The sequence below is a fragment of the Homalodisca vitripennis genome, chromosome 4, assembly GCF_021130785.1.
Source record: "Homalodisca vitripennis isolate AUS2020 chromosome 4, UT_GWSS_2.1, whole genome shotgun sequence".
In the NCBI taxonomy this organism is placed as follows: Eukaryota; Metazoa; Arthropoda; class Insecta; order Hemiptera; family Cicadellidae; genus Homalodisca; species Homalodisca vitripennis.
This window is the reverse complement of record NC_060210.1, coordinates 15,208,063-15,231,194: the sequence shown is the minus strand read 5'-3', so window position 1 is coordinate 15,231,194 and position 23,132 is coordinate 15,208,063. Positions and strand designations below refer to the sequence as shown.

Sequence of the window (23,132 nt, the reverse complement as noted above, 5' to 3'; positions counted from 1 at the left end):
CTCCCAAAGATGAACGATAATAGACTAATCAATATTGTTGTGCCCAAGGCAGGGACTTGCGGACCACCTTACAACGATAACGGTCCGAGGGCTGCACGAGTGGCACCCGGACGAAGAAACGTATCGCACCCACTTCTCTAGAAGCTAAATATATTGCCGGTTACGTAGTAAATAAAACAATCGTCTCGATATCAGAAATAAAGCGAGAAGCGCAGGGAGCGTAACGTAACCGATGACTCACCGAAGGCTGGGCCGGTCCGAGTTGTATCAGTGACTAAGGACACCCAATACCGCCGCCAAGGCCGGCTTTTATTTATTGTCCGTCCGCAGAGCGCGTTCCCGTCCACTACTCTGCTACTTTGTCCGGGCAAGGCAACATATCTGAAGTCCGTTTGCACAAACTGGCAGGCCGGTCAGGGGGGATTTTTGTAGAAACATTTTCATTTACTGCCCCAATAGTGTCACTAGGTATAATAAAAATATACTTTTAAATTCATGTTTTCTCCCTTCGCCCCCTATTTGATGACAAGGATCTTAAAATATACGCGTATTTTATCCAAACAACATAACTTTTTGAAATTAGAATATAGATTTTTTTTAATTTTAAGAAAAGGATCACATTTTACAAAGTGTAGATTACAATTTTAATTACTTTTATAAATATTTGTTGTGCAGTAAATGGTTTACCGGCGCTTCTAAACGTACACTTTGTTTTTGAGAATATTTTGGATTTTCAATACAACAGTTTATGCTAAATGTAGCACTGTGTACTAATTAAGAGTTCAACTATCTAGCTCATAAAACGACAAAGTTAATAGTGTATTATATTAAAATACTTAAATTTTCGGAAAAAAACGAAAAACGTCAAACCAGCCACCAAAAATTACAGATATTATTGTAAACTTTAATTACATTTAGGTACTTATGTACTTACTAATGTGTGCTTTAAAAATGTCCACCTTCATACGTAACCCCTTGTTTCTTCTAGTGATTTCTACTACGTAAAAAATTCGAATGATAATTTACTTTTACACAATAAAAACTCAAATAATAAATACTGTATATGATTTAATAATAAAAAAACTCATAAAACTGTTTAATAATATTATTTCTACATTTATAAATGCTTAAAAAAAAAAAAACTGGACATCGGCGGTGTGCATCTGTGGCACAATCACAATCCATTACAATATTGGAGTAACCTTTAATGTTTTTATTCGTTTATTGTATATTGATATCTACTTAAGTACAGTGAATTATTAAAATGCTGCCAAATTTAGATAATGTATACAAGGTTAGTTTAAAAATATTACACTTATTAAAACGGTTTTTGAGATTCTCTTAACTAAACATCAAATGAGCGATCAGATTGCTGTAGTAATTTTACTTAGTTGCGTAATTAGACATGATTAGTGGAAACGCGCTTATTTTATATACTGATTACCAAGACATTGGGAGAGAACGGAATTTTCACTGGTAGCTGGAGGGTTTTAATAAAAACTTTATAAATGAACATTTAAATAAGATTTAACGCATTATACTATCAACATTTTTTGGAGACAGGTATAATTTTAAATCCTCTCAGAAAGGTTTTTCCGAACAGAAACCATAATTCTTGAATGTATGTTACATTCTTAAATACGTTTTGTTCCACTTAAACCCTACAGTTAAATACGAAAAGGTTAAAAATGTTTACTGCTGATAAACACGTTGAGTATTTGTTTTTTTAAACATGTTGTTAGCCCCTACATGAATTGTTACAAACAATGAGAGGCATGTTCGTATTTGCTTGTTCTCGCAACGAGACAGGGGGATGGAACTGAGAGGCATGTTCATGTTCGCTTGTTCTTGCAACGACACAGCGGGATGGAACTGAGAGGCATGTTCATGTTCGCTTGTTCTTGCAACGACACAGCGGGATGGAATTGAGAAGCATGTTCGTGTTCGCTTGTTCTTGCAACGACACAGCGGGATGGAATTAAGAGGCATGTTCGTGTTCGCTTGTTCTTGCAACGACACAGCGGGATGGAATTAAGAGGCATGTTCGTGTTCGCTTGTTCTTGCAACGACACAGCGGGATGGAATTAAGAGGCATGTTCGTGTTCGCTTGTTCTTGCAACGACACAGCGGGATGGAATTAAGAGGCATGTTCGTGTTCGCTTGTTCTTGCAACGACACAGCGGGATGGAACTGAGAAGCATGTTCGTGTTCGCTTGTTCTTGCAACGACACAGCGGGATGGAACTGAGAGGCATGTTCGTGTTCGCTTGTTCTTGCAACGACACAGCGGGATGGAACTGAGAGGCATGTTCGTGTTCGCTTGTTCTTGCAACGACACAGCGGGATGGAACTGAGAGGCATGTTCGTGTTCGCTTGTTCTTGCAACGACACAGCGGGATGGAACTGAGAGGCATGTTCGTGTTCGCTTGTTCTTGCAACGACACAGCGGGATGGAACTGAGAGGCATGTTCGTGTTCGCTTGTTCTTGCAACGACACAGCGGGATGGAACTGAGAGGCATGTTCGTGTTCGCTTGTTCTTGCAACGACACAGCGGGATGGAACTGAGAGGCATGTTCATGTTCGCTTGTTCTTGCAACGACACAGCGGGATGGAACTCTGCACCCGTGAGAGAAATCACTCAGGTTGTGTAGCAAAATAATGGAATCACAAAAGTGAAAGCCCTATTGTGTAATTAGGATGCTTCCATGGAAAGTAAGGGATGCGGAAACGAGTCCCGGCGGAAAAGGCATGTTTTGCACGAATCGTAGCCTAAGCATTTTACACTGATTTGTTGTATCCAAAACAAAAACTGAAGATCAATAAATTACATGTTTCTCTTAAACACATTAGGTGGCTATCTCTTGCCAGGCCTGGTAAAATTAACAATTACACAAACTTTATTGGCTGAGCTTCAGCGAAGCCTACCACTCGATAAACTGGATAAATTAAATTTTTGTCTGTATGTCTGTCCGCACGCCATTTCAAGAACGAACTAACCTATAGTGTTGAAAAATATTGGATGAACTTCATTCTTCATTTATATACCAGCAATATCGAGTTCTATGATAGTGAATGTCACTCCACGGGTTTTGGCTGAGCGTTAGCGAACCACGATAGCAACGAAAAGACCGCCGGGTATTTAAAATGTAAACAGACAAACAACCACATGAGAGGAATTAAATGAGCTGTAAACCTCAGCGAGGCCTGTTACATGGCACGTGGTAAAGATTGTTGACTGACTGATCACTGATCAGTTTTACTGATCGACAGAGTGATCAACGCTCAAGTGGGGTCCTGTTTTGACTTTGATCGTAGTGTAAACACAACACAACGCACGAGTGGCCTGTCTGTACATTCAACGCTACACAGTTGGCACCAGTGTCGGGTCGGAGTCAGCTGTCTCAAGGCCAGTTTAATCAGCTGACCCGAGGCTAACGACTCCTTTAAATCCCACTTCCTCCCTCCAGCTGTGCTAATGACGTAACACTGCTACATGATCACGTGATCACTCTACATCTTTGGTGGGGGAGGGAGGGCGTGGCGATCCTCACGTACTACTTACTCTATTTCTCTTAGTTCTCGAAATTTCAAAATATTGAATAAAACTATGCAAACTTAAAAAAAATATTGTGATATGCGGACAAAAGTGATATGCGCTCGCAGCAGTCAACATATCAACAATGCCTTACATAAGTATACTAACCATAAAACTAACTATTTTTTTTAGCACAATTATTTACACTGTATAGAGCGAACTTACGAATCGTGCACACCTCCTTACCTGAAACAAAAAATATATAAAATATTAACGCTATAAGCATAAATAATAGTCCGAAAATATACGTAAATAACAAAACACCCACTAAACCTGTCACTCTTCAAACTCATCGACGAAGCGAATGTTCTCATAGCGGGTTCGAGATGTTTATACGATACCATCGATTGTTGTAGAACTCGAATATTTGAGGCAAACAATGGAAACCTGCCAATGTTGGAACGTCCGGTCAGCTCTTTATTACAAAATAGGTTCAATTACGCTCGGTTATGTAACCTGCTTCCATCAACCATAACCATAAATCTGCGGGACGTTTAGCCGATTCGGAGCAGGTGTACGCTGTGACGGGGGGGGACTTTACATTCCGTCACTTGAAACAATCCACTTGTTAGTTAATGTGTTCCACATTGTCATACACTACTGGTTAATATACTACAGTATTAGCAAATAGAGATTGCGGCTGAAGGCTAGTACGCACGCACACCCGCGCTCACGAGCGCAGAGAGTTGTGGTCAGCCCGGCACCTGGCGTTTTCCGACCCGGATAATTCAGTAACATCCTAAGGCTCATTACTAGGAAATTGTACGATAATAAATCTTGCTAAATATCTTGCAAACACAACATCTGTGGCTGTTCTGTAACTTTTTGCACTTATCGTTTTTTATCGTTTGACATTGTTAAATTTAATTTCTTTTAAAGTCAATTAACGCCCTAACATAAAAATGGCCGCGAAAGTGCCGCCCCTATCGGCTACAGAGCGAACATGCGTGTTGCGTGACGTTCCGTGACGCGAAACGAAAGTTTTCCCGTACGAAACATACATCCATAGCCCGGAAAAAGAAGCAGTCACTTCAATAACAAAAATACGGATTCAATTGAAGATTTACTCTAGGTGTGCGTGAGCGAGTGTGAACCTACATGGAACCAGCCTCAATCCCAGATAGCTAATACCATAGAGCCGCTTTGAGATCATCTCTGCAGATGCAATTTTCGGCAACGTTGCAGAAATGATTATCAGACCTTTTCTTTAACACCCACCGGTGGTGTTGGCAAATGTCAAAGATGGGGGAGGGGAAGAGACAATCACATACAGGGGGGAAAGTTTTATAAGATGACTGTAGACCTAAAAACAATACAAAAGGTTCATACAAAACATGTATATGAACATGTTCACGAGATGAGGCTAGTTAAATTTGAATCGATTAATTAAGAATTTGTTTGCTATCGACTTTATTTACATACATTTTCTCAGAATTAGTTCTCATCATTTTTTGCACACGGATTTATGTATTTGTTATCCATTTAATGACATTATAGCGCCTGGTTTTTTTATAGTACATTTTTGTCATTTAAGCAAGTTTTCTTTATAAACTAAGGGACCTAGTTTATTCAGTTTTCAGGTTAGAACTCACATGACGCAATCAAATGTTTGTCTTAATTGCCGTTCTAATGGTTTCAGTCTGGTTTCATTAATCTCTCGGAGTGGAAATCTTCCCTAGTCTTATCTTGTTAACAAAGCATTTCCACACATATGTTTATACGATCTTTTTTTTTCTTGTTTTAAGGTGTACAATCACACGTTAAAATGATTTTCGGTTCCCTGCACGTTGACTCCTCCACTGAACCACACTCCCCCCCTAATTTGTACCAATGTGTTAGTTCATTTTGCACTCCAGAAACCGCTGTAAAGGTTAGCAAGACCATTAACAAAGATAGGGAACTTGTTGGCAATGTGTGGCGTGCCAAGCTACCGCGAGGGCTTTGACCGTGAACACCGGAAATGGACAGTGGAGTCACAATCAGCTGTTCACAAGTTGACAATCGGACTTCCGGTGGGCCGGCTGCGCCCAGTGTGAGAGCGACACACTGGGAGAACAGTGATCATCTGGTTGATCCGGGCACACCAGCGTTTTGATCATTAAATACGGAGAAAAAGTCTGAAAAGGAGTTTGAAAACATAGTGAAGAGGAGTTTGAAAACATGGCAATATTATCTACCAGCTGAAAAGGAGGTAGGAAACATAGCAATATTATCTACCATCTGAAAAGGAGTTTGAAAACATGGCAATATTATCTACCAACAATATTATTACCTACCACCAATAATTTGCTTTAGAGTCCGGTATCTATCAGTCTACAAACAAATATTACTCATTCCTGATAAAGAGGTTTAATATAATAAACTGCATAAATATATCGATGGGGAGTTGATACATTCATATAATTTCCAATGTTAGTCTGTTTCCTCTATAGTCCCATCATTTCAACACAATATCTAAGAATAATGACAGAAGGATTCACTACCACCATGGACCTACGTCTATTTTACACAGTTAAATGTACGCATTACGCTAGGTTGCCACGAAAGACGTGTTTTAACTGGGCCCTGTCCATGGTAACCCTCAACCCATGGAAACCCACTATGGGTACAGCAGAAACTGACGTCACTTAAATCTGGGAAACCTTATGGGTATCCAGGAGTGAGAAGTGTCGATGTATTGGGGTGCAAGATCGATAGATCTAGTCTACTCCGGGAGATGACTGTTAGAGTTGGTAGGGCTCCGTGAGTGTTAAGGGCTATTGCTATCCTAGAAATTCCCATTCTTCGGCGGAGACATGAATGAGATTAATGCTCAAAATCCTTGACAGAAGCCGATCCCTACCCCTAACCTTACCAATCCAGAATATCCTGTCACTCCGGAAGCAGCGCAAATGTCTGTGATAATTGTCAGTGATAATTAAGTTTAGACTCTAATATAAGCATGACAATGCTATGAGTATACGCGTGGGGGTAAATTGGATTATTCCTCAGTCAACTTGATTCGTGTGGATCTAGACTACAGTTGAGACCACGGGCAGACCGTAACTTACTGACCGGTGGTGCTAGTGAACATCGTACGGACCCAAACCAACAGAACCAGCTCTGTACAGAAGTTGCCCCACATCCTACGATGCCGGAGGAGACCCAGTGGTGCAAGACATTCCAGAAACAATTAGCCCATCTCTGCTAGACCGGCATCGCCAAAATCGATAGTCTTGAAGCATGTTATGTAACAGAAGCCGTTGGGTGGCAGGGCCACGGCCGCCTGTGCTCCAGCCCGTGTCTTATCTGCACACCGTTATCTGGTCCGGTCCGGTCCGGCGGTCCTCGTCCAGCCACACAGGCTCCTTAGATTACATCTAACTCTAATTTTACACCTTATTCCGGAGTGGCTCCAACGAAACCTGTCCATGTGAACTGAGAATTATGTCAACCGCGATCCTGACCACTTTGAATACCACAACAGCCGGCACTCCCAATTATGAATTTTAGGAGAAGAAGATTTAGTTGTGGATTTAATGTGTAATGTTCCAGGCCCTCCCTTACCAAGTTTAATAATTAATTATCAATGGAAACGCTGAAATTCGGTTTTAAACAACAAATGCTGTTTGCTACACAAATAATGTAGATCATTATTTACGGATTCAAGTATATAGCAAACATAAGAGTAGAAGACACGCAAACTTTAATGTTAGACCTAAAGCCTTCGGTTACCACATACGGATAAGGTGAATAAAACTTGAATATTCCACCTAGTACGAACTAAGTACTTTCAGAACATTCTGAAAACGAGAGGAATAAGCTAATAAAGTAGTAGGTAATTAAAAAAAAACTAGTAATAGTAAAAATCTATTTCTTAAAATATTTTTGTAGGTATCATAAAAAGGCAAATAAATGCTGTTCGCTCTACGCTAATCGAAATCCAGTTGCAACAGGCAAATCAAAGAACAAGCCAAATTATAAGACCCTAGCAAAGAAGTAAGATCCTAGACAGAAACCTTTAGTACGCCGTGTCACATCTCTTAGCTATCGTATATTAGATCAAAGAACAAGCCAGAAGAGGGAAGAATTAAGAACCTAGACAGAAACCCGGAGTACGCCGTATCGCATCTGTTACATGTCTTAAATTACACGTTATAAATCAAAGAACAAGCCAGACTGAACTGAGGGGAGAAGTAAGAACCTAGACAGAAAACCCTGAGTACGCCGTATCACATATCAGCTGTCGTGTATTTTACGTTATAAATCAGAGAACAAGCCAGACTGAACTGAGGGGAGAAGTAAGAACCTAGACAGAAACCCTGAGTACGCCGTATCACATCTCTCAGCTATCGTGTAGGCTATGTTACGTTATAAATCAGAGAACAAGCCAGATTGTACTGAGGGAAGAAAATAGAACCCAGACAGAAACCCTGAGTACGCAGTATCAAATCTCTCAGCTGTCGTGTATTTTACGTTATAAATCAGAGAACAAGCCAGATTGTACTGAGGGAAGAAGTAAGAGCCTAGACAGAAACCCTGAGTACGCCGTATCACATCTTCAGCTGTCGTGTATTTTACGTTATAAATCAGAGAACAAGCCAGATTGTACTGAGGGAAGAAGTAAGAGCCTAGACAGAAACCCTGAGTACGCCGTATCACATCTCTCAGCTGTCGTGTGTGCGGTGACGTATCAGTTACCGCACACGTCTAGCGGTTGCCCAGCCTCGCCGTGCGGTCGCTGCAGTCTGTATCGCATGACATCGCAGCCGCAGCCTTCCGCTTCATTCGCCGAAAACACGTATACTACGTATGTTCTTCTTATGATCGACACGACAACTTACGTAAAACGATAGCGTTGTCATTAAATACTGCATTTATATTTCATAACAAATGTTTTCGACGAAACAAAATCGAGATTTATGTGCTGTTTCTCAAATATGAAAATTGGCGGCCATCTTGATTTTGTTTCTATTTGTCTGCTCAATCACAACTAAATAAAACGAAGGCGGTCGGTAACATGACCGAATACTATCACTCTCACTGACAGGGACCGCCATACAAGTACTGGGTCCAATGTTAAATAATGGATCCCAGAAATATATGTTTATCCAAGAAAAAAATGTAGACAATAACTTCCCATCTGACACGGTTTTAGACATTTCTCGAAATATTATGTATGTTGTAATCCTCAATGCAGTGCATGGAGAAAAATATGATTCGATTGTAACAGAACCGTTTTTGCTTCATAAGAAAGCCAGGTGGGAGGAGGCGGATAATGCAACTAAGTAACTTTAACTCGCTCACGAGGTATTCGACATTTCAAATTAACACATTTCAATGGCAGCAATCAAACATACAGGAGAAAATCAATTCATTGTTAGAATGTTGACTTGATAAATCCCTAATTTCAGAAATTCTATTTACTGTTTGAAATTTAGACTTGAGCAAAGACAAACCTTGTTGATAGATAAATTATTGATATTAATTTAGATTTTGAGAAATCTACTCTCAAATTGTTCGGTAGAGAAACAAACAGCTCTAAACAGATTTGGTACGAAGATTAATGCCGTTCAATCGGACTTGGAGAAACCCATAACTTTCTTGATTCGATCATTGCAGTTAATTTGAACTTGAAGAATCCATAAAATGGTTTGGTACGAAGATCATTGTGTTGGTAATTCTGACTTAGAGAAACCCTAAACTGCTTTGGTACGAAGATCATTGCCGTTTATTTGGACTTGGAGAAGCCCTATATTTTGGTACGAAGATCATTGATGTTAATTTGGACTTGGAGAAGCCCTAAACTGTTTTGGTACGAAGATCATTGCCGTTTATTTGGACTTGGAGAAGCCCTATTTTTTGGTACGAAGATCATTGATGTTAATTTGGACTTGGGGAAGCCCTAAACTGTTTTGGTACGAAGATCATTGCCGTTTATTTGGACTTAGAAAAGCCCTAAACTGCTTTGGTACGAAGATCATTGCTGTTAATTTGGACTTGGAGGAACCCCAAACGTTCTTCACATGAAGATAATTGTAATTGCTGGTGGTAATTTTGACTTTTAGAAACCTACTTTAGAAATTCTATTGTTAGAAATTTGGACTTGGTGAAATTGAAGAGTGTAATTAAATATGGTGCCGAACACAAGCAGGCTTGGGCTCACCGCTCGAGTCGTGAAAGTGTATCAGCCACAGGGAGCGACCAGAAAGCGTAACGTCAGATATCTCCGAGCAATTACATATGGCACAGCCACCGACTACTGTTACAGGCCAGACAACATGTCTTCCACATCAATAACAAATTTAGATTCAATTTTAGTTAAACAAAAACAGCTATTCGTGTCATTTTAAAAACTTCAATGGAATGAAATTGTGAAGTATCACTTCCTCAACTGGGTATCATGACGGTTCACTATGCGCGCGCGCGCGCGCGCGCGTGTGTGTGTGTGTGTGTGTGTGTGTGTGTGTAATTATAATGTCAGTGATGAATCGTGCTCATAGCTTAGGCAGAAAGTGGTGAGAACCATAGTTATAATACACGATAAATAGAAATAATATGGCAGTAGCTCAACATAACTTAACATTCTTTATGTATAAAAACAATATACATAAGAGCTAGTTTTTTTAATTTACCGCCAAGCTATATAAAATTAATATAAAATGGTAAATTATTTAAAAATAAAATTAAAAGCTACCTGACTGACCTGCCGGTTGTACTCCTTTTCTGAATTTTATACAATTCACAATAGTATTTACCATCGGTAAAATTATATTGTAAAATTATATTGTATTAGATTTAGTTATATACTAATGTAAAATATATTTAGTAAACTTAACAGTTTACTTTCCCAATCATGTGACGCCATTCATGTAACCAAGTGTAACGACTGAATAAAGATTTTTCTGATTGTGATTCGACGTTAAGGCGACGTAGGGTTGTATACACTACTCGCTGCTATAGTTTCCCCAAAAGTGTACGGTATTAAAACTTTTCGGCAGAATTCCACTACTTTTTCAGAATAATTTAAAATTCTGTATGTAAGAAAGGCACCAAATCGATTGGACTCGAAATGTCATTACTCTTGAATGACAATTTATATTACTGAAGATTATTCTAGGAAAAAGGCCAGCGTGGATTGAAACCCAAACAAATTGTTATGTAAAACCTTTGATGCGATGCTCCGTATACTATTTTACGTCACCATACGCTACACAACATAAAACCTAACAATACGTCTACATTCATAACATCCTTAAATCATTAAATTAAGACGTTGTATTGCACTTTTAACGAATACAATGGACTATTACTACAGGCCATAAAACAGTGCATACAGCAACGGCAAACAGAATTCATAAAAATACCCGTCCTTTCAACTGGTTTCGAGAAGTAGACTAGCAAAAGAAACCTACACTCGTAAACCACTTGAATGGTTAAAAGATTAACAATGTAAGGAAACAAAACGAAATAAATAATTTAAGAATAAAAATGCAAAATTAAAGTACAAAAAAACAAACATTATTTAATAGTAGCATAAGTGTACGTTCAGCACTCTACGGTCTACTGTTAGGTTTGATACAAAAAGGCCAAGTCACAAGTCCTTGGCCATGGATTAGTTTCTCGTTCGTCCTGCACTACAGCTAGCTATACACTCCACTTGACAAATGCTGCTTGTCGTGCTGCAAGGAATACTACTACATAGCTAGTTATATTGTATGCTGAACAGTAAGATAATACTTGTAGTTATATTGTATGCTGAACAGAGTGTAGGTTTGACGCAGAGAGTGGCAGAGAGCTATACACTCCACTCGACAAATGCTGCTTGTCGTGCTGCAAGGAATACTACTACATAGCTAGTTATATTGTATGCTGAACAGTAAGTGCAGGTTTGACGCAGAGAGTGCAGAGAGCTATACACTCCACTCGACAAATGCTGCTTGTCGTGCTGCAAGGAATACTACTACATAGCTAGTTATATTGTATGCTGAACAGTAAGTGTAGGTTTGACGCAGAGAGGGCAGAGAGCTATACACTCCACCCGACAAATGCTGCTTGTCGTGCTGCAAGGAATACTACTACATAGCTAGTTATATTGTATGCTGAACAGTAAGTGTAGGTTTGACGCAGAGAGGGCAGAGAGCTATACACTCCACTTGACAAATGCTGCTTGTCGTGCTGCAAGGAATACTACTACATAGCTAGTTATATTGTATGCTGAACAGTAAGTGTAGGTTTGACGCAGAGAGGGCAGAGAGCTATACACTCCACTCGACAAATGCTGCTTGTCGTGCTGCAAGGAATACTACTACATAGCTAGTTATATTGTATGCTGAACAGTAAGTGTAGGTTTGACGCAGAGAGGGCAGAGAGCTATACACTCCACTTGACAAATGCTGCTTGTCGTGCTGCAAGGAATACTACTACATAGCTAGTTATATTGTATGCTGAACAGTAAGTGTAGGTTTGACGCAGAGAGGGCAGAGAGCTATACACTCCACTCGACAAATGCTGCTTGTCGTGCTGCAAGGAATACTACTACATAGCTAGTTATATTGTATGCTGAACAGTAAGTGTAGGTTTGACGCAGAGAGGGCAGAGAGCTATACACTCCACTCGACAAATGCTGCTTGTCGTGCTGCAAGGAATACTACTACATAGCTAGTTATATTGTATGCTGAACAGTAAGTGTAGGTTTGACGCAGAGAGGGCAGAGAGCTATACACTCCACTTGACAAATGCTGCTTGTCGTGCTGCAAGGAATACTACTACATAGCTAGTTATATTGTATGCTGAACAGTAAGTGTAGGTTTGACGCAGAGAGGGCAGAGAGCTATACACTCCACTTGACAAATGCTGTTTGTCGTGCTGCAAGGAATACTACTACATAGCTAGTTATATTGTATGCTGAACAGTCAGTGTAGGTTTGACGCAGAGAGGGCAGAGAGCTATACACTCCACTTGACAAATGCTGCTTGTCGTACTGCAAGGAATACTACTACATAGCTAGTTATATTGTATGCTGAACAGTAAGTGTAGGTTTGACGCTGAGAGGGCAGAGAGCTATACACTCCACTTGACAAATGCTGCTTGTCCGTGCTGCAAGGAATACTACTACATAGCTAGTTATATTGTATGCAGAACAGTAAGTGTAGGTTTGACGCAGAGAGGGCAGAGAGCTATACACTCCACCCGACAAATGCTGCTTGTCGTGCTGCAAGGAATACTACTACATAGCTAGTTATATTGCATGCTGAACAGTAAGTGTAGGTTTGACACAGAGAGGACAAGTGCGGCGCGGCGACAGCGTTATTATCGGATGTTTGCTAGTCACAAGTCCTTGGCCATGGATTAGCTCAACAAGCTCTAGTTAAACCTCTCTGTGCGACCTTACGAGTGGACTGGGCTTTCATATAAACGGTGTACTGAATTAAACTACAACTGGTAATAACTAATTCCAGTAAGAATATGCCACACTTACTGAAATAAATAATTATACAATCACTCACAAAGGAAAACAGTCTTTCAAGGCCAAAAATGCAACCCCGCTTCAATTCAATAGACGATTTGAAAAGTGGAGGGAATTCCATGATAAATAAACCGAAGCTTAAAGTCCAAGTCCAGACGTTATCACTGCACAGAATGCAAGTCTCGAGCACAAGTGCATCCTGCGCAGTGACAACGCCTGGACTGAACTCTGAGCAGCTTTTGGGAATGTTTGAACCCTTTCTTTCCCACATTTTCTTCTTTTTGTTCTTTATTTTATATGTATTTAATACCTCCCCCACCTGACGAAGAGGATAGATCCCAATCCTCGAAACGTCGCGTTATACTTTTTACTTCATTCCTATGATGTCCCAGTTTGTTCAGCACGACATTACGTGAGAGGCCGCGGGTAACTACTAGTTATCCATAACACGAGCATATATTTTATGCGGTGACCATAGTTTGCTCCACATCCAACTTTCGCATTCGGCATCTAGGTGCAGACAATTAGGAGAAGAGCGCGAACGAATCACCCGATCGGTCCTGATATTATGCAGGTAATAAACAAGGAGGGCGGCGGGCGCGGCGGTTCGGAGCTCTATCGCTGTTTATGAAGGACTATTAAACCTAATTGGTGGTATCGGGTGATAAGGCGGTGGCGCGGCGGGCGATACGGCCGGAAACGAAACCAGACGAGCCGGGGCGGATAAATAGGTCGCGGACCGCGACTGCAGCAACTGGGCTAATAATCCTTGTCCTGCAGAGCGACCGAGGGGAAAGTGTGGCTGTTGGCGCAGACAGTCCCTTGATGGATGATGCAAATCTTCTGAGGAATTGTCGGAGGGTAATAAGGACATTAAGGCCGAAGAAAGCGACAGCCACACGGAGTCGTCGCTGCTGCTGGATTTCCAAAAAGAACGAGAAAAAAATACACGGTTGCTCCAGATCGTGCCTTATCACATCGTAGTGCACCCAATTGTGTACCTGACGAGACAATGAGACTACCACTTCACCTATTTATAGGTTTCGTGTTGAGCTTCTTCGTCGTCGACTTTCTTTGGATCTCCTCAGACGTAGGCTACATGACTCCAGATTCCAGGAGTCAAGTCTGTGACAGAGTTAGATTCTAGACGCTGCAATAAGAGCAATTTGAACTGGAGCTAAAATCAAAATTCTGTTAAAAAATAATACTGTAAAAGTTGTAAAAAAACACACCTTGGCGAAATCTTGAACTTGAATTTCCTCTACCCAAAGGGTGTTGTTCTATTGGTTTTATAAAAAGGACACCGATCTGTTACGGCTTATTCTGCCTTTCCTAATAGGCCACCGGCATGTGTGAGGATCTTATCAAACAGGATACGAAGGAAAGTAGACACAGTACTGATGAAAAGTGCTACGTCCACAGACAGAATGTGATCTTGTGCAAAGTCTGACGTCTGAGACCGTGCGGCCATCGGCTTCCCTAAGTGTGAAGAATACAAGTGAGTCTTCACCAAAGACAGTTTTGAATTCTATAATGCATCTTTCAATATTTTAAGGGGACATTTAAGACTATTAAAAACAACTTTTACGATGATCAAATAATTGGAAAATAGTCACGGAAAAGTAGTGTGGACAGGTATTGGAAAATTAATTCAAAGGCGATTTCTAACCCTACTAGTGTATACAGCAATATATTGAAAACCTTAATATTTCCATGTATTTATGTATGCTTGTGAAATATCCTATCCATATTGCGGTAATCACGATGTCCTTAAAACGATCCTACTAAACCGCCAGTCTCGGTCACCAAATCGGTCAAGTGGCCTGAATTGCGCATGCGCAGTTGCCAGTTCGTGAAGTCGTGGTCAATAGAAATAATACCTGAATTGCGAACGTTTTACAGCGCGAGGTCGCTTGCTTTCTCCCGAATTTCTGACTCTAACAAATTACGGGGTTAAAAACCGCAGCACCGAGTTCAGGACCGTTTAGTAAAACGGTGTACTCGCTTTTTATTCAAGTAGCTTGAATTATTAGACTCTGCCCTGCCCCTACATCTTGCGGAGTAATTACTGCTCATTTAATGGTAGTTTGTCTCGAGACAGAGTCAAACACCGGTATAAGACTGGCCAATGGCGTAGTGTAGCGGGTACAACGGTTATCGCAACATAACCGGATCAAGCAACGTCGAGTGTGGCTGCTGCTTGAATGGGTGACCGCTGAGCAATTCTGTCCTTTCAAGCAGCCCGCCCGCCCGGCCGTTGGTGGTGGTTCAGAAGTCACCTTTAAGCCGTTGGTCCCCAGGTTCAGTGTTAGAGAGGTCTTCTATGCCATGATCAGGGTGACCAAACGTCTGGCTTTAGAAGACAATATCCTCCCGGCTTTAGGAAATTATGTAACACGTCCGGCTTTTCGGTAAACATTTACATGTTCTAAAATAGTAGCATCACATTAAAACATTCTTCCCATTTCCGAAGATAGGCAATGACAAGTTACTGCAGAGCACACGTAATGCCATGGCATGTGAACTGCTGTTAGATTCAGTTGTATGTTGAGTGTTGTCTATAGTGTCACTGACTCACCGTTTGATTTCATACTTATGTATAACAGGTTAATTAAATTAATAAATACATTATTTATTTTCTAAAAAAAAAAACTCAAATATTAGTACCAAGACAAAATCACATGAGTACTACAAATCTATATTAACACAAAATAACATTCTGTTATGAAAAATCAAGTATAGTTTTAATAGGAAAGTAGGGTCCCAAAGGCAAAGCCTGAATAGGGATTCCATCAGATAAGTTCATCACTTATATAACATTTCATAATGCGTTATATATATATATATATATAATATTTATATATATATATATATATATATATATATATATATATATATATATATTTCTGTTATAGTGATATTTCTGATATAGTCTGTTAGTATAGCTTACCAATAATGTAATGAATCAATGCAATGAATTAATTCCAAATAATTCACTAAAGTTATTTTTAGTATCATTCTAAAAAATAGAGTTCAAACCAGTTGAAATTTTTGAAGAGGAATATTCTAACAATAATTAATTCAATCCTATGTCACATACAAAATAATAGCCTCAAATAATACTCTTATCCATAAGTATATTCTTTAATAATATTTAATTTTTTATTCGTATGTCAAAACAAATCAAATTCGAGTTATTAAATAATGTACTATACATTTTTCGCAAAATTTATACAAATATTTATTACTGTTCTCCTTATAAATCCCAAAAGTCCCCCTTTAGGATTTTGCACTGGCCACCCTGGCCATGACGCAGTGTAGGAGACTACGACTTGTTAAAACCGAGTGATTGTCAGTTCCGACGGTGATCAGCAGGAACTAGGGCTGAGCGCTCTTAATCACTCCGTATAAAACATTATATCGACTGAACGTCATAGATCACGTGACGTGAACACTGTTGTAGGTTAATCCCGCGTGAAATACACGTTCCACCTGCCACACATGACCGTGAATGTATCACGCATCCCAGAACAGACCGATAAAAAGTCCCGCCACGACAGGTTTTATGAGTCAATACTCGGCTATCCGGCGGAATTATTGCTAGCTAATCCCGCGCTACAAGAGATAACGCGGTCATAATTGTACAACCCACTTCGCTGTCAATTATTTCCATCAGGATGGCTCATGTTGAACGCTTTCCACATATACAGGCTCGTGCTTTTATGCTGTATTTTATTCGGCCAGAGAGAGGTCAGAGGAAGCCACCGATTTCTTATGTACCCAGGTCTGCGGTAAACCGGGGTTCGATACTTTTTACACGTGGAAATTTTAATTAGACGAACACTAAACAACATAGTCAGATTCAAGGACGTAGCCAGCGAGGTGGCCAAGGGGTCCAGACACCCCCCCCCCAATTTAAAAAAATTTCAAATACTTTTTTAGCAATCGATTAATATTATTTATTTGAATAATTCAGTATTACTGCCATGTACTGCTTAAAGAATGCCGTTCTCAACAATGAAACGGGCCAAGAACCTTTTAAGGGACAAAATGGAAAAGAGCACTGCACTGTCCACACGGGAAAATATCAGTCGTCTTGACTCCCCTCCAAAATTTTTTTCCTACCTTAATTCTTGGTTACATATAAACATAATTAACTATTCGTCTTAGTTTTATTCAAAAGTTGCTTTGTTTTACAGAACCACCTCTTCAATGTCCTCTTTTTAAAATGTTCATACCCGTTACCTTCTAGTACAAATTTAATTCAGCATTTACTTTGTTCTATATTTTATGAAGGATAATTATTAGAAAGGGCCATATGGCCTCAATCCTTTAAGTTTCAGGATATTTCCAAATGTCACTAAATGTTTCATGTTCATTGTATCTCAACATGAAAGCCATTTATAACTGTTACATTTATTTAGCCAAAATCCATCACCGATATTGAAGTGTATTAACCGATTGCTTTACCATTACCACTTTAACTTTTCTAATATGTTAAATTTGAAATTTTCTACTTTTGGAATTGTTTTATAATATATGCGCAAACCGACTTTCGTGTATTTACGTTAACTTTTTCGGTGATTGTGGTAGTTTGCAATGTAATCTATTTAAAGGGAAATTCTGAAATTTTCCTCGTAACCGCACCAATCAATTTCTAATTAAAAAATCCAACTTTTGGGGAATTTTATGCTTTTTTATAGGCAAAGTTAGTAAAAATGTCGTTCCCACTATAGGGGCAACATTTTATAAGGGCAAAGTTGTACTTTGAGAGAAACCTTTTTATTCCCGTAAAGCTCCTTAAAAATCATTTTGACTATTTTCCTTTATGCAAAACTATATACACAGAGAATATCAGGTCTGTAACTTTTTGTGTTGGAAAAAAATATTCCCTTGAAAATGACGGTACTAACGGTGTTACCCCGGAGGCCACTACTTTTGGACGAGTTTTCCTTATAGGGGCCAAAATCAACTTCATTATATGCTATTAGTACTTAATGAATCGAAAACTACCCGCTGAGTCATACTTCCTGTCGCCAAATCTTCTCCAAATAGGCCTAGACGAGTAACCCTTCAATTAGGTCTAGACGCACGAATCGTCATTACTTGTTCTTTTAGTTTTTGTTTTCATTGTTTGTCGTGCACTTAATTAATGTATAATTTCATCACGAATAATTACCTTCGCCTCTAGGATTTACCTCGAACTGAAGAGAAGAGTTTTTTATTGGCATCTTAATGCCGTATTGGCAGTTTTGTGCATGTGGCGATCGTGAATAGCGGCGACTGGTAGCGATGCATTCAACTCAACTCTCGCAGACGTCTCTTCCTGATGGGAAACAGAATACGATAGCCGTCCCGTCGTAATGACTTGTACATTTCAATAAGGTTAAAAAGGCCTGTTTTTTAATACTGCAGTTGATTTTGGTCCCCGATAAGGAAAACTTGTCCAAAAATAGTGGCCTTCGGATAATACCAAAGTACTAAAATGACTTCTGATTTCGTCACTCCCCTAAAGTTTTCAAACTTTTTTACCCTACTGATGACATTTTGAACAGCTAGGCGCAAGCAGAATTTCATTGTTCTGATATTTGCACATGGGTAGCCTAAACATCTGTGATCAGTAAGCCAACGTTTCATTCACAGTATACAATATACTGATAAGCTAGTTTTTAAACTACCATGACAATTAGTTCCAGTAAGCTGCCAATATCTTCTGTTAATTAGCATTGCCTCTGCTGACACCTCGTTCAACTGTCTACAGTAATGTGTGTTATATCTTGTTCGATCAGTGTCAACAAGTCGATTTCTTTGGCATCCTTGAGCCAACACACATATGTGATAGTACACGATTCTCCTAGTACTGAGAGAGTACTGTACAAGCTAACTGTGGCGTACTTCGGTACGGTGATCTAAACTGTACAAGAATACAAAGTCGCTAGTGGAAGTTCGAAAATCATTAAAATAAAACAATACAACTCATTTCCGTTTCAATAAATAAATAACACATGTACTCACTTACTCATGTACACTCCTAACGAGTAAAATACGCGTAATAAAAAAATACAGTACAGCCTTGTATAAAAGTCTGAAAACGCAAATAATCCGGATACTAAAAAGAAACACGTCACAAGATCGTTTCCCCTCACAATTGTTTGCAGCATTAGAGGAACGGATATAGGAAATTTAATGCCAATTCTTCATTTAATTTTAATAGTAAATTAGTCCGTAATAAGTACGTCTCGTCGATTTTTCTCCTAAACCCCTATTAGTCTGAAGTGGCTTTATATAGTGTTTTACAACCATTAATTTTCCGCCCTCAAAATTTCCTCACCACTTTAAATTCCGACCAGGGGAATAAAAAAAAACATTGATACATTATTAATAACTTACGTAATTACCGTACAAATATAGTAAGTTGTTTATTATATATACATACAATTGCACACATTCAATAAAGAAACAACGATTTAACGATTTTAAATAACACGTGGCATACCTTGTCAACAGGCATTCCTTAATCAACATGATATAGGTTACACTGGATTATAGACGAAAACGTGAAAATCACAAGAACCACAGACAAACACGACCGTCACCGCTCAGAGCTACAGTCAAACTGAAACTGACACAAGACGGACACGGAGCGGCCGCTCAGCTGATCGCGTGACGTCACTACAGCTGCCAGCTGGTCCGACGTTGGTGGGGGGAGGGGAGGGGTCGGCGAGCGGCTCGGCGCTCATCAACGGCTGCTAAAAATAGATCATTCATACCGCCCGCCTCTGCACCAACAACCGTCATCTCGACAGTGATGCCAACATAGACGTCAGAATCGATTTGATGAATATTAAATTAATGTTGATGGCAATTGTAGTAACAAAAATGTTTCTCTTTGGAATCAGCTGTTTTATGAGCTTATCCAAAGAGAAGGCCGACACTACTGTAAAGTTACGCACTTAAATACTTTCTCATCACAATATAAGTACGTCTGTGTGTAAAATACTAAACTTTGATAAAATAAAGGGGTCAATTTATTCTCCCCCCCCCCCAATAAGATGATGGTATGAGTGCACCCCTAACGCGAATCTTAAATACGCCAGTGACATCGAAGGGATCTGCCAACCATTAGCTGAGTTAGTATTTATAATATAAACGTATTTTGTAGTGTACAAAAATTACAGCTTCGAGGTTAGTTCTTCGATTTCCTCCTAGACTTTCTAGTTTACGTGTTAAATAATACTTAAAACAACTGGATCTGACTAACTTTGTAACAGATGAAATGGATTTTAAATATAAAATTAACGGGAAATGGGAGAAAATCCCCAGGAAACTCGGAGAAATGCTTGAAGTTACGGGTGGCTGCCGACTCTCCCGCTGGAACTATATCCGCAAAGAGTGCACACTAGTCCTGGAGATGAATATTATGCCCTTATACTCAAAACGGGCTTTAAAATGCAAAACAAAAACTGTATTTCATAATATAATAAAGTGTCTGCCTGCGTTCTGTGTTTAGATGGTTTAATTATTCGTACAAGTGCATGCAGGTTTCATGACATATAATTTTAAAAATAATTTCGAAAAAGAACACTTTTGTGTTCAAACTTTGTGACACTATAATAACCAACTAGTGCAACGATATGTCTTTCAGTTTGGAGTGCTGCTCTTTTAGAAATTGAAAATTTGAAAACTTTTCCACATTAAGTTCTTAAAAATCAGAAAACTTGCAAGTCACAACTTTCAATCCTGTTCAACTCGAAAACCCTTGGAGCAATTGAAGAAATATTTTAAATAGTAGTAAATGTTAAACAATACTTTTCCTATATGGGTGTTTTTATGAGGACTTTCGAAACTAAAGATCGAGTCGGCTGATGATGAAACCTTTGGTTTAGAAAGTCCTCGTAAAAAAATAAACAATATTGGGCCAAGTACTGTTTCCTGTTCAACTTTTTTATTCAAGTTTGTATACCTAACACACAAGTGACTAAAGGTTTGGTTTAAATATGTCACTGGTATAAAACCTGTAAAAAAATTACTATGCCGTGTTTTTTATTCAATTCAAAACAGGTCCCAATCTGCAGTAAAGTAAAGATGTCTTATTTTGCCAGGCGAAGTTAGGGCTAAGAAGCCCTCTCTAACACAACCTGGGGACCAACGGCTTAAAGGTGACTTCCGAACCACCACCAATGACCATGCAGGCGGCTGCTTGCACGGACAGAATCGCTCAGCGGTCACCCATCCAAGCAGCAGCCACGCTCGACATTGCTTGATTCGGTTGTGTACCCGCTACACTACAGTCCTGGCCAGCGTAAGGACTTTAGGATTCAAATTTCACCGAATCCCCCAAATGTTTAATTGGGAACCCCGTCACGCGATATCAGACGCATCTGCTACGCGACAGAAAGTAACCCAACTGGATCTATAGACAGACTACAGGAACAAAAAGCTAGGCAGTTAAAGTGTGACAATAAAGTGGGACCGCTATCACAGACAGGGCCGTCTAATTGAAGAAGAAACCCCGAGCCGAGCGTTGCTGGGGAGTGAGTGGGTGTGTGTGTGTGTGTGTGTCAGTGGGCGGGTGAAGCGGGGGGGGGGGGGGGTAATCTGGTGTCACTTTCAACAGCTGTCTCATCTCTCAGCTCGGTTCCCGACCGCGGCCGGACATCGACCTGATTATGAGTGACGCCGCGTCTCTCTGTGTTGGCTACCACACCGGGCCGATCTACGGTCTGCCGTTTGTGTTGATGCTCTACAGCTATATCTACAACCGACTGTATCACTCACAAAACACCTGGTATTCATGGTGTTTCTGAATATATGTAGAGACCGATACGGAATTTGTTTTTCATAGAAACAACGCCTCCAAAGAACGTCACCAGGAATTTTTTTTTTTTTTTTTTTGGGACCACACAACTGATATTTCCCGTAGTAAGGTCCCATTTTGTTCTTACGAAGTTCTCAACCCGTTTATTTTTCAAGAACGATCTTTCAGCAGTACAATGTCAGTGATACTGAATATTTTAATAATAATAATCGTTTGCTACAAATTTTATTAAAAAAATTGAAATTTGGGAGGAGAGTACGGACCTCCTTGGACCCCTTTGCTGGCTACGTCCTTGACGCCTCCGAAAAATTACCTCCTTTTGGTGAGTTACACGACCCTAAAATTAGTCTTTTCCATTAGAGCGATCAAACTAATAAAATAAAACATCCAGCATTATTTTATTGGGAAAATTTTGGTTCTGGCTAGGAAGTGTGTGGCGCCCGCCCATCATGGAGTATAGAGTACTTCATGAAGTAACAAATTAAAATGTCTGTACTAAGGATATACTTTGTTAGTATGGGTGTGTTCTCAGAAAACAACCTGCCCATAACTTTCTGGGCTCCCCGGACCAAACACCACAGGAATAGCCCTCTTTTGCAATTTGAAGACCCTTTCTAACAAAGCAGATGATGCTGTTCCCTGTGACATTATGGCTTACGACATCAAAGAGGAAAAGTAGCCATGGTATACCATTCTTAGTACACTACAATTCAGGAGGTTTGAAAGACACCTCAAGAAAAACATTAAGGAGTTGAGCTTAGAGCAAAGGGCATCGGCAAGAAAAAACCAGCATCCAACTGAACACACAAGAAACAAACCGAATAGAGCTCAGTGATGGTGACCTCGTCCAGAGTAACAAAGCCTCCTGTTTAACAACGTTTTAAAACGGAGGTTGCAACATACCTGTAAGATAAAGAACTGGTGCATTTTGTGCACAAAGGTAGGAATTTCCATAGCAACTAACCATAGAGAGGACGTTTTAAAAACGGAGTGGATTTTGTGCACAAAGGGAGAGCTTCGAAGGCACCTGCCTCAATCAACGTGATAAAAACGTAGATAACATCATAAGATAAAACGGGAGGGGACATCATAAGATAAAGAACTGGTGGATTTTGCACACGAGAGAGAACTTTGACTCGACGACCTGTTGTTGATAATTAGCGAACACGCAGGGCACACACAGCAACGACACAAGTTCATCGCCATTCAGTAGCCGGCACAAGTGACGTCTGTATCAACACGTGTAGGCGGGACACAATGTTCGACACGGC

At 39.8% G+C, this 23,132-nt stretch overlaps 1 protein-coding gene across 3 annotated transcripts in view; it reads right to left on the bottom strand.

The window, feature by feature from the left end:
* Window positions 1-23,132, bottom strand: part of LOC124358976 — a 200,632-nt gene that overhangs the window by 161,271 nt on the left and 16,229 nt on the right. The window contains exon 1 of one of the 3 annotated variants that reach the window (XM_046811267.1): window positions 19,540-19,678. The exons of the other annotated variants lie outside the window; for them this stretch is intronic. Within the exon in view, the coding sequence (XP_046667223.1) occupies window positions 19,540-19,554 (15 nt within the window). The 5' untranslated portion in view covers window positions 19,555-19,678. Of the gene's footprint in view, window positions 1-19,539; window positions 19,679-23,132 lie in introns of those variants that run through there. 3 annotated transcript variants of the gene reach the window in all.